At 61.3% G+C, this 12,366-nt stretch overlaps 1 protein-coding gene across 1 annotated transcript in view; it reads left to right on the forward strand.

Moving 5' to 3' along the window:
* CCDC187 (coiled-coil domain containing 187) overlaps window positions 1-12,366 on the forward strand; it is a 32,152-nt gene that overhangs the window by 17,107 nt on the left and 2,679 nt on the right. The window contains 16 exon segments of the mRNA XM_060101884.1: window positions 62-246; window positions 353-427; window positions 667-1,009; window positions 1,788-1,913; window positions 2,785-2,852; window positions 2,939-3,090; window positions 5,626-5,766; window positions 5,857-5,875; window positions 6,175-6,227; window positions 6,547-6,606; window positions 6,715-6,956; window positions 7,031-7,130; window positions 7,542-7,840; window positions 7,925-8,007; window positions 10,846-10,931; window positions 11,616-11,743. Of these exon segments, the coding sequence (XP_059957867.1) occupies window positions 62-246; window positions 353-427; window positions 667-1,009; window positions 1,788-1,913; window positions 2,785-2,852; window positions 2,939-3,090; window positions 5,626-5,766; window positions 5,857-5,875; window positions 6,175-6,227; window positions 6,547-6,606; window positions 6,715-6,956; window positions 7,031-7,130; window positions 7,542-7,840; window positions 7,925-8,007; window positions 10,846-10,931; window positions 11,616-11,743 (2,160 nt within the window).

The raw sequence follows: 12,366 nt of genomic DNA on the forward strand, positions 1-12,366 counted from the left end.
GTGCAGGAGGGACAGCCACGTGTGCTCATGAGACGTGAAGTGAGGCGCGCTGTCGGCACAGCTCGTCCGAGCCCGGCACACGCGCCTGGGCTGCAGAGTCACCTGTGCCCCAAGCCCCTAGTCCAGGCAGCTGCAGCCCACCTGTGCCCGGCGGCTCTCCCACCCCACCTGGGCTGCTGCCCTCTCGGGGGGCCCAAGGCCGCGCCTTCCTCCTTCTCCTGTGGCGGACGTGCTGGGCAGCCCTGGGTGAGGCTGAGCTCGCCCCGATGGAGGGCAGGCCTCTGAGTCTGACTGGACCAGTTTGACCCCGTCTCCTTGGTCACCCGGCCGGCTCAGGCCCCTCTGTGGACAGGGCGGCAGTGCCGGCTCAAGAAGATGGGGCTGAGGCTTAGAGCTACGATGCGGGCCCTGCTCCACTCTGGGCCTGGTGGGCAGTCCTCCTTAGCAGATGGCCGAGGGGACAGAGACAGAGGACACGCCCCATTCCCGTCACGGCCAGAGCAGCCGCTTTGCAGGAGCAGACCCAGGGCAGCCGAGGGCTTTCGGGCAGAGGGCGCTCTGATGCTGGCCCAGCACCGATGGTGACCGTGGATGCCGAGCGCTCCTGCTGGGCGCTGGTCCCCCTGGGTCTGAGTGCAGAGCCCTGAGTTGCCGCTCACAGACCAGGCCCTGCCGAGCTGGGAGATCCCGAGGGTGTGGGCATCTACAGGCCCCGCCTGCTCGCCACTGCCCTCCTGGCCCTCTGGTCCCAGGCCCGTCCCTCCTTTGGCCCTTGGGTCTCCCTGGACACTGGGTCTGCAGAAGCCCAGATTACCACCCCTCACCCCACCCCAGCCCTCAGCTGTCTCCTGCCTCGAGCACGTTCGCTGCTCACACAGGTGTTTGTGTGTCCCCAGCTCACTCGGGGCGCCAGCTGCACCAGACCCCCGCTGCGGCTCCCTGTGGCTGGAAAAGATGCGGTCAGCCAGAGGGGCGGGCTTGGTCGCGCCCTGGACCCTCCGGAGCTGTGGTAAGGGCGAGCCTCTGGACAGGCCCTGAGCCGGCTGGTCGGGTGACCAGGGAGTTCCGCTGGGGACCCCCTCCACTGCCTGACGCTCGGCAAGGTTCTGCGGGTATAGAAAGATGCTTTTCTATGTGGATAGCATCCACGCATCAGCACTAAAGTTTTTTGGAGGCTTTCAGGCCCCAGCCACTTGCTCTGTGCTCTTTCCGTGCTTTCAGGCCCCAGCCGCTTGCTCTGTGCTCTTTCCATGCTTTCAGGCCCCAGCCGCTTGCTCTGTGCTCTTGCCGTGCTTTCAGGCCCCAGCCGCTTGCTCTGCGCTCTTGCCGTGCTTCTGTTGTGCCTGTTTGCTCCCCCGAGTGTCAATGGCTTGTCTCACCAACAGCTCTGCCCCCGGGGCCCAGCCTCTGCCTTCTCTTTTGAGCGGAAGGGTTTTCCCCCATTATAGCTGAGGAGCCTTGCCCAGGGCCCCAGGGCTGGCGCGTAGCCAGGGCCAGGGGCGGGGGGTGCTCCCGCCTGGTGCCCTCCTGGGTTCAGGCCTTCTTCGTGGCAGCAGGCTGGGCCTAAGCCCCAGCGTGTGCGGAGTGGGGCATGGGCTGGCCTGTGGGATGCTCTGTCCAGTGGGGGCTCAGGGAGGGGGCAGCTGGAGGTCCCTGGCACGGTGCTGGGGACCGAGCACTACTCTGAAAGGCCTGGGATGTGATTTGCCGTTTAAGCCTCATTTTTCAGTTGGTTTTCTTCAAAAGTTTTAAGAGCAGGAATAAAACGTGCTCACGTCTGTCTGTAGGAGAATTCGGCACTGCAGGTGCATTCGGAACAAACCCCAACCCCTGCCCCCCTCAGGAGCAGCCCCAGATAAAACCTGCACCTCCTTACGGGGCCAGCTGGAGTCGCCCATCTCACAAGGGGGACAGTGAGGCGTGTGGGGTCAGTGGCCTGCGAAAGGCCCGGTGGCAGTTAGAAGCCCCGTGTTTCCCCCGGGTGTCTGGGTGAGGGGAGGGGAGGGAGGAATTTCAGCCCTGGGCTCTGGCGTCCCACAGACCTGGGGTTGCAGCATGAGGTGTGGCAGACCCCTCGTGGACAAGCAGCTTCCCAAGGGGCTGCCCGGCAGCGGCCTCCCTGGCAGACACCTGCCCCTCCCTGGAAGACAGAGGGCCCTCAGGCCAGGCAGGGCGAGGGGCTTGGGCCAAAGCCCTCAAGGGGTCCTGCAGACCAGGCTTCCTCAAGCCCACCGGGGTGGGGCGTATGTGTGCTGTTGGACACATGCACGTGCGTGTGTGTGTAGAAGGGGCCCCGGGCCCTCTGAGGCAGGAGGCTCTGTGCCACCGCATCCCCCTGCCCCTCGCTCTGGGAGACTCTCCCAGCATGGGGAGGGGCTGCTGGGGAGCCCCCTCGTTTCTTGGTTCATCTTCCCTGTATTCAGAACAAGCTCGCTGAGCACCTGCTGAGCCTAGCACTGACTGGGCACCAGGCCCGGCCCTCGAGGTGCCTGCCTTTTGGGGACGGTGGGGCAGGTGGTCAGAAGACACACACGTAGCACACACATAGCACGTCAGGTCCTGGCCAATAAGTACCCAGGGGAAGAATCTACCCGGAAGAGGGTAGACATTTCCAGCCCCTCCTCGTCCAAGAAGTGCGGCCCAGTGAGGGGCAGTGAGCTGCCTGGGGTGCCCAGGGACGGGCTGGGACCAGGGCCTGGGCTCAGATGCCGGGTCTCTATCCACCCCTCTCCGTCCTTCTGGCTGAGCTGGAGCCGGGAACCTGGGCACCGCCGTCTGTTCCAGAAAGCTGGGAGAGCTCGGGCAGCCCTGGCCCCTCTGGACCATCAGCTGCGCCCTGTCTGTAAAATGGCGTAACGCGGGGACTCAGGGAGCTAAGACAGAAGCCGGTGGGCCGAGCACTGCAGTGCCCTCGGCTTTCACTCCTGCTGGTCCCCAGCGCCAGCTCACTGCTTCCTCCTGGGACGCACAGCCCACGTGCGCCCCGGGCACTTGTGTCCACCCACGCAGGGCGGGCAGGCGATGCCCAGGGTGGCGGCAGGGAGGTGGTACAGCGCCTCGGGGGACAGGCAGCCCCGCCTGGACCCCATGGTGAGGGCAGAGAAGCGCATCCTCTCAACATCCCTAAGGGGAGAACCGTCAGTTGCCGGTTGAAAGGACAAAGTCCCTGGATGGTGGACCACACATCAGAGGTGGGGACGGTGCGAGCTTTCCCATGATTCACCCCCTCGAGTGGTAGCCTGGGTACCAGGGCAAGGGCAAACGAAAACTGAGGTCAGCAACCCCTTTGTGCAGAGCTGCCCTTTCCCCAGGGGTACCTCTTGGCCGGGCAAGGGGCTGGGCCCTAGCCCTCCTGAGAAAGGAGCGGCCTGGTGGGAGGGTGCCTGGCTGGCCACCAGGGGGCCCACCCACCCCTGCTGTGCCCTCCAGGGAAAAGAGACGGGGCAGAGCGCTGCTCCATCCCCCCCCCCGCCACTCCCACGAGGACATCCTCCAGGAGCCTCTGAGGTCTGAGTGGGCGGAGCTGTCGGCCAGGCCCCTTCGTCCCCCCATGAGCCCCAGAAGGCCCAGGGCCCCGATCTTCCAAAAAAAACAGCTGCTCTCCCAGTTCTGGCTGCAGGGAGGCGGGGAGGTGGCTGGACAACGGGATCTCAGCCCTCAGGCCCTCCTGCGTGAAGGGCCGGAGCCCCAGCTGCCCTCACGCCGTCCTCTGGACAGGGCTGGGCAGCGCCCCTCTCAGTGCATTTGTGGACTGAAATTCTCTGACAGGGTCTCTCTATCCTGAGGCTACAGGCAGCCCCAAAGAATCATCTGAAATCTGAGCTGCTCCTGCCTGGAGTGGCTGAGAGCAGGATCTCAGGAGCCCGAGGCCAAGCAGTGAGCACAGACCAGGGTGCCTGCGCAGCGCTCCCGCCAGACGCCTCCTCCAGGAAGCCTCCCAGGGAGCACTTGGGCTGGGTCAGGTGCTGCTGCTCGGCGTGCCTGGTGGGAGTGAGACTCGTGTTCGTGCCTCTGTCTCTGTGGCCCAGAGGAACCTGAGAGCCTGGCTTTCGTGGCAGCTCCAGCTCCTGGAACGGTGCCTGTCAGGCCGGGAGTACTTGGGGGACATTCGCTGAAAGCATGAATGACCTCCTGAGGGCCCCGAGGGCCCCTGGGCCCGGCACTGCGTGTCACACACGAGGTCTCGTTGGTCTCACCCTACCTCGGGGCAGGTCCCATCCTCACGCCCACCTTCACGGAGGAGGACCCCAGTGCTCAGAGAAGCACCCGTCACCTCCCTCCAGTAACTGGCAGAGCAGGGATTCGAGCCCAGATGAGTCGGCCAGGCTCCAGCTTTCACCGCTGGCGGCAGTGTGTCCCAGAGAACTTTCTCCGATGAGAGAAATGGTCTCAATTCTGGGCTCTGCGATATGGTGCCCACCAGCTACATGTGGCTGTGAAGCCACTGGGACGTGGCCAGTGCCACCGAAGAGTGGAATTGTACATTTTTGTTTCCCTTGAGTTTAAATGCAAGCGGCACGGGCAGCTGCCGGCTGTGGTCAGACAGGGAGGCTCTGGCCCCCAGACACGGCGGCCTCACACCCAGGCGGGGCCCCGTCGGCTTCGTTCTGGTTTGAGGCCGGGGTTCCCCGACCACAGCCCGATCACCGGGAACACACCTGTCCTCATCCTCAGCCTCACCGCCACGTGTTAGGTGTGTGTTAACCCTCACGGCCACCAGACGCTCTTGGGGGGCAGGTCGTGCTGGATTCTTGGGGCTCCTCCCCGATTGCTCTCAAGAGTTGGGGAGCAAGGCCGCCGCCATCCTCTGCTCAGCAGGGTGACTGCCAGCTGCTCAGCCAGCCAGGGCCACGCCCCCCTTGGGGACGGCTTGCTTTCTCCTGGGTCACAGCTCAGAGCTCAGGGACATGCAGCCCGTGTCTCCCTGGTGACCTGTCGGGGGTGCCAGCCTGGCCACAGATGACCACAAACTCCCCTCTGTGGGCTGAAGCGCTGGGGGCCTCAGGTCTCTGAAGCTCCTGGGCCCCTGGAGCAGGGTCAGTGGGAACTCGGTGCGGGACCGGGAACCTTCTCCAGCTTCACCCTCTCTCGAGGGCCACAGACAAAAGCAAGGGAGGAGTTTTCCCTTCTCGAGGGAACTGCAGCTCAGAACAGACACCTTAAAGGAATTCTGCAAAGTGTCTTCATTTCCCGACGTGGCCAGTCAGCTGGGAGCAGGAAAGAGCACGCCAAGCGTCACCCCGAGCGCTCAGCACGCTAGGTGGCCAGAGCCCCTGCCCCTCCCCTGGGCTCGGTGCTTCAGAGTTTCCTCAGCAGCCGTGGAAACGCCCAGGAGCAGGTTTAGCCATGTTCACAGCTCTTTGGCCGCTCTAGTGTGGAAAGCTGAGCCACTCTGCTCTGGGAAGGAGGGCACAGTCGGGAGGAAGTTACCTTCTCGGCACACGAGCCAGTGACGACCCAGGAGCTTGTCCAAGAGCCACCAGGAGGGAGTGGCCGTCCTGCGTGCCCTCCTCTGACGGCTGTCACTGGGGTTGGCAGAGAAGATGGAGGGCGGGGCAAGGAGGGAGCCCGCCGGCCGCCCCACCCTCTGACTAGGGAGTCACCCCCACCCCCGCCTTGACCTAGGCAGCCTCCGCAGGGCCAGGATGGGTCCTCGGAGCCACCAAAGGGGAACAGAAGGCCTCGGCCGCCCTTGGGGAGCCTGAGGTTTCTGTGCCCGCACTCTGGACAGTCCCAGAGATCCCAGGGAGGCCTTGGGCTGTGCCCGTAACGGCTACCCGTGCTGAGCAGGTGTTAGATCACCTCACTACAGGGATGTCCCCGTGGAGGCTCTGACGGGCTAGCGCTTTGTTCCAGGTCACCCAGCGGATGCGTGGTGAGCTGAGGCCTGTCTGGCAGCAAAGCCTGTGTTCCTGGCCCTGGTCACGTGTCTGCAGACTGGGGTCCCTGCTCCCAGAGGAGTGTGGCCGAGGGTCAGGCAGGGCGATCCCCTCCCCACCTGGGAGGGTGGGGCCATGCATCAGCCTCTGTCTCCCTCCCTCGCAGGCTGCAGGCCTGCCCACCCTCCCTGGAGGTTCAGGAAAGGGACCCTCCCCAGCGTGTTTCCCTGCAGGCCCAGGGCTGAGGCTGAGCAAGGGCAGGCCGCTCAGCCGCCCCTTTTCGTGGTTTCTGCAGGTCTGCTGTCCGACACCCGGCAGAAGTCCCTGAGCTTTCTGGAGTCCCTGAAGGTGTGTCACCTTTAGGCCCTTTCTGTTTGGGGGTTGGCTGAGCGGCAGAGGCCCCAGGCAGGGAACTGTAGAAATCAGAGGGAGGGAGGAGAGCCTGGAGAGGGAGAAAGCCCTGGGACCGGCCCAGCCGAGGCGGGAGGCCGCAGGCAGGGGAGCAAGGTGGTGGGCTGGACGGAGGGGTCCTTCCGGGGGACCCTCCGAAAAGGCTCCTGTTCTTGGAGGTGGCACCGCCTGCCCTCTGAGCTGAGGACTTGCCAGGGAGCCGGCGGGGCAGCAGGCGGGGGGCCCGGGGAGCCCTGAGGCTGGGCCCTCCCCGCAGCTGGACGGGCGGAAGCAGGAACAGGCGCTGGCCCTTCTGCGGCAGGAGGCGGAGCTGGAGGTCTGGGAGATGCGGAGGCCCTGGGGGAGCTGCTCTTGAGACATGGGCTGGGAGTCCGCCGGCCGACCCTTCCGGGGCTGCCACAGGCTGGCCCCACTCCCTGCCAAGGGGCAGCGCCGGCCCTGCTGCCCGGCCAAGCCTGTGGAAGGGCCGGCGGGAAGCACAGGCCAGGCCGGGGAGGGTGTGCCGCGGAGGGCAGAGCACAGCTGCCCGCAGAGGCTGGAGGACAGGCTGAAGGGGACGCCCGTTTTACAGCAGAAACAGGACGTTTTTTCCACGAGTGTCCTGGGGACCCCTGGCTGGGTGACAGATGACAGCCTGGGCCTCCCACCTTCCCGTGTCCCGGGCTTGTGGGCACCTGAGCTTCGGGCTCTCCATTGAGCTCAGGAGCTGGGGTGTGAGGGTCCCGGGGGGTCTGCCCCAGAAGGGAAGGGGCCGAGCCTCCGAGCCCCCCTCTGCCCAGCCCCCCGGCCCAGCAGCACCCCGCAAAGGGGAAGATGGTACCCAGCCCCGGCGAGGACAGGGTATGTGTGATCTAGCGGCATGTGACGACCCTTCTGGGAAGTGACTCTTTCTTCTCTGGGTCATTGGTCCAGGGACTGTTCATGGGATGTATTCACAGTACATTTAGGGAGGCCTTCCCAGGAGAGCAACCAAACCCCAGGCAGCATGTGCATGCTTGTGCACGTGTGTGTGTGCACACCTGGCCCCGTTTCGTTTCCCTTTCTTCCTTCCCCTTCTGCCTGTTTCCAGCATCCCACCTGCTGAGTAATTGTGGCCACAGCAGCGGAATGCAGAGCTGTGGTTTCCTTCCCAGGTGTCCATGAAGCCGCACTGCACCCCCCTGCATCCCATCCCCCAGGTGGTGCTCCAGGCCTGGCCGTGCTCCCTCTGCTAGGCACCTGCCACCCAACCCCCACCCCTGCCATGTCCAGCCCTCTCTGGGGGGCAGGGAGGGTCTGTCGGCCCCCCATGGAGGATGGACAAACGAGGCCCCTGAGGTTGGAGACTTGCCCGGCCTTGGGCGCTTCCCTGGGACCCCGCCTGGCCCACTGCTTGTGAGGCTGCCTGGTCCCCGCTCCACAACACACACCATCTTCCTGCCCTCCCAGCGGCTGATGGAGAAACACTCGACCCAGGCCAGGCCAGGAATGGCCTTGGAGCTGGAGCAGCCACAGGTGTGTGCGGACCTGGAGCTGCAGAGCTCTGGGAGCACCGTGACAGTCAGACCCAGGTGTGGCCCCCTCCCAGCGTAGAGGGGGGCCCGGGTGGGGTCTCAGACAGGCAGTGTGAGCCGCAGCGCTTCCTCACCCGGCAGCTCACACCCACGCCCGGGTGGAGACGTGGCCGCGCCCTCTCTGAGTCCCGAGGAAGGAGAGTGGGGCGGACGAGTCAGCTCAGGCAGGTGACAGTCCTCAGAGCCAGCCACGCAGCAGCCGGCACAGCACACTCCCCGCGTGGGCCCCGAGGGGGCGGCTGGGTCAGGCACCCAACAGAGAGGCCCAGTGATGGGGCGACCTGCCCACGGCCACATGGGGAGTGTGGACCTGGGGTTTGAAACTAAGTGTGTCTGATGCCAGAACCATGTGGTTGACCATCGGGCAGCACTGCTTCCTGCTCGTAAGGGCACGCACAGGCCACCATCCCCACCCACCCAAACCTGGGGGCAGTGAGCCTGGATGACAGCAAGAAAGCTTTCGGTTAGACACGCAGTGAAACAGCCCAACAGTGGGGCTGTGGCCGAGTAAGGAAGAGTGCAGGTGGGTCGTCTGCCCTGCTCTGGGACAGAGAGGGCCTCAGCTCCTCCGGCCCTGCTCTGGGCAGACCTGCAGGGTGGCCGTCACCATCTCCCCCAGGTCCTGGTTACAGCCTGTCCCTGCCCCTTGGGGAACAGGCAACCCCACACTCCCCCCAGGTTTGCCAATACGCCCACCTCCATTCCTCTGTCCCTCTGAGAGGTTCTCCCTGAGGCCTCCCAAGTGCTGGCCCCGTGAATATCCGGCTCAGCTCCCCTTACTGCATCGTGTGTTGGCAAATAGGGGTCCCTTATATGCAGGTTGTAGGGACAGCGCAGCAAGACCTCTGGGAGTGTGAGCCCTGGCTGAGCCGGTGGGGGCGGACGGTGTGAGCGCAGCCCCAGCCGTGCACGTCACTTCCCCATGAGGCTTTGCTCCTGCGATTGGCTTCCAGTTTAATTTCCTTGTGGTCATATGAGCCTAAATATGTTGAGATGCGGGTCTATCTTGGCGGATGTTCCATGTGCTCTCGAAAAGAAACTCTGGTATTAGGCACGTCAACATTTAGGATTGTCCTGCGCTCTTGGTGAAGTGATTCCTTTAAACTTCTCTCCTTATGGGGGCTTCCCTGGAGGCGCAGTGCCGATGCAGGGGACACGGGTTCGTGCCCCGCTCCGGGAAGATCCCACATGCCGCGGAGTGGCTGGGCCCGTGAGCCATGGCCGCTGAGCCTGCGCGTCCGGAGCCTGTGCTCCGCAATGGGAGAGGTCACAACAGTGAGAGGCCCGCGTACCGCAAAAAAAAAAAAAAACAACTCTCCTTATGGAAGAACCCTCTCTGTCCCCAGTGACCCGCTCTGCTCTGCAGCCTGCTGTGTCTGCTATTTATCCGCCACTCCATCTTCCCCATAACTAGCGCTGGCTGGTCTATCCTTTCCAGCCTTCCACTTTTCACCGAGGTATGGTTTTGTATCTCAGGTGTGTTTCTTGCAGGCAGCACCTAACTGGATCTTGCTCTTTGTCTTATCCAATCTGGCAATCTCCGCCTTTAAACCAGAATGCTTGGCTATTTCCGTTTAACAGAATTATCAGTATTGTCAGGCTCTGAGTCTATCATCTTGCTATTTTCTTTTGTCTCAACTGTCCTTCTTTTTTTTTCCCCTCCTTCTGCCTTCTTTTGGATTAAACTAGTTTTTTTTTTTGGTTTGTTTTTATGATTCCATTTTCTCTCTGCTGATGGCTTATGAGCTATAACTTACCTTAGTGGTTGCATTAGGATTTACAGTGGTACCTGTGGTCCACCTTCACGTGACATTCCACCGGCTCACCTAGTGTAGGAGGCTCTTACAGCCCTCCATTTCTTTTTTTCTGGACTTTAGGCTATTGTGGTCATGCATTTTACTTTATTTTATAATTGCACAATACATTGTTATTGTTTTAAACACTCAACAATCTTTTAAAATTTATATATCAGTATATTTATCTATATGTATATATACACACGTATGTATATGTATATGTGTATGTATGTATATATGTGTACATGTGTGTGCATATATATATATATATATATATATGTATTTTTTCCATTTCTGGTGCTCTTCATTCCTTGCGGTCACCCAGATTTTCATCTCTGGCATCATTTTCCTTCTGCCTGAAGGACCTCCTTTAACATTTCAGGGAGTGCTGGTCTGCTGGAGACAAATTCTTTTGTTACCGAGTCCAAGCTCATACTGCTCACCCCTCAAAAGACAATACTCGAGAAACAAGTGTTGGTAGAAAGGAAAGGTTGTTTTATCCCGAAGGCCAGCAACTGGGGGGAGAAGGCAGACTCATGTCCAAAGGCCAACTCCCCATTGCCTATCAAGGGGCAAAAGCTTTTTTTTTTTTTTTTGGCCACACTGCATGGCATGTGGATCTTACCCAGACCAGGATTGAACCCCGTTCCCCCTGCAGTAGGAGTGCCACTGCGCCGCCAGGGAAGCCCTTGATTGTTTTATGTACAGTTAGTCTTCAGTGGTGGCCAGTTCTCAGAATTGCGGCAGCTTATGTCATGGCTACAGCCTGGTCATCGCGTAGTTAACTTCTTCCACCCGGTGGGGGTTTCAGTATCTATAAGACAGCTCACAGGATACAGCTCAGAATATGATCTATAGCCCTTGAGGAAGAACTAAAGGTCCTTAAATTTGTTTAATGACTAAACTATTATTTTGTCCTGTTTGACTACTTTCCTTTGCTTCCACATTTTCTCACTTCTCTGATTAAATTTATTCTTTGACAAAAGTTTTTCTACACACAAAAGGCAGGCCAAGGACATGGCGAGGAAGGACCATAGGGTCCTGCTCTGTTTCATGGCCTCTTGAAGATTTGGCATGAAGGTTATGTGTGTGTGGAGTGTGGGCATTAGGCAGCCCAGACATCCTAGCTCTGTGAGGTCCTCTTGTAAAAAAAAAAGGCCCCTGGAGCCCCTACGTGACCCGACCACGCCTGCTTTCTGTCCTCAGAGCCTGTGCAGGAACGGAAACCAGACCACACCCCCTCCCAGCTGCCCCTGGCCAGGCTCTACCCTTGGGACAACCCCATCCTCCAGGTACAGGAGAGGCCCCGGGGGGAGGGGCACGCTAGTGGGACCCAGCGGTGGCACCGGCACTGGGTATCAGACCCAATCCTCCCTCAGCTGCCTGGGGCCAGCAGGTGTTGAGGCCCACCTCTCCTAGAGCCTGCACCCAGGGGCCTCCAGTGCAGGTCCTGGGCTGAGGGAGGCTCTCCCTGCCGTGGGTACCACCCACCCTTCCAACTGACATCTGCTCAAGCCCCTTCCTCACGCCTGCGGTGGCAGGTGACGGGCAGGCATTTCAACAGGTGTTTCGGGATGGGCTGTCCGGGACAGTGCTGGTGGGACATTTCAGGGAGGGTGGCCCAGCCTTTCCTGACCCTTCTAGAGCACAAACAAGGGTCTGGCTTGGGCGCAGGGCCAAGACGATGAGAACCCCGCCCTGCCTTCGGAAACCAACAGTCGGGAGGCGGGGTGGTACCCTGCCACGGGAAGGGGGGCGTGACATGGCGAAGAATGAGGCAGCCAGTCCGGGAAGGCTCCCTGGAGGCGGCAGCCTCTTCCCTGGGATGCGTGCTGCTCCCACTCGGTGAGACTGGTCTCCAAGCGGCCTGGAAGCTCAGAGGTGGTGACGCAGCCCGGTCGTCTGCCCCACCGCAGTGGAGCCAGACGAGGCCTCAGAGCGTGACGCCCTCACAGCTCCGCCACTTCACGTTCCAGATGCCAGAGCAGAGCCTGCAGGAAGAGGAACTGCGCGCGCAGCACCAGGCCGCGCTGCTGCGCCTGCGCGAGAAGGCGCTCGAAGAGAAGACGCGCGCGGAGCTGGCCTGGCTGGAGCATCGGCGAGGGTGAGCGCATGCGCGCCGCGCCGGCCCCGCCCGCGGTCCTCGCCGCGGTCCTCCGGGCAAAGGGCTGCTGCGTAAGGTGATGGGCGTTTACAGAAAGTTAGGTAAAAGGGGAAGTACCGAAAAGTGAATACAGAGACAGTAAGACCACCCATAGTCCCACCTCTCTGAGATAATCTCTGCTCATTTTCCAGTCTGTCTTGACAGCTCTTGTTGATGCAAATGCACACATGGCTATTTAAACAGCATTGGGAATAGACGCACATATTGTTTGTAACTTGAGTTTTCGTAGAGACAACACAATCGCCCTAGCCAACCCCTATAGCTGGACCTCCGGGGGTGTCTCCAACTTTGTGTCGTGAGATGTGACCATCCCAGAGGCGATTTCCTTAAGGTAAATTCCTGGAAGTGGAATTGTCGTCAGTGAGAATGCACTTTTTTTTTTTTTTTTTGCGGTACGCGGGCCTCTCACTGCTGTGGCCTCTCCCGTTGCGGAGCACAGGCTCCGGACGCGCAGGCTCAGCGGCCATGGGTCACGGGCCCAGCCGCTCCGCGGCATATGGGATCTTCCCGGACCGGGGCACGAACCCGTGTCCCCTGCATCGGCAGGCGGACTCTCAACCACT

Source organism: Mesoplodon densirostris, chromosome 6 (genome assembly GCF_025265405.1).
Source record: "Mesoplodon densirostris isolate mMesDen1 chromosome 6, mMesDen1 primary haplotype, whole genome shotgun sequence".
Lineage (NCBI taxonomy): Eukaryota > Metazoa > Chordata > Mammalia > Artiodactyla > Ziphiidae > Mesoplodon > Mesoplodon densirostris.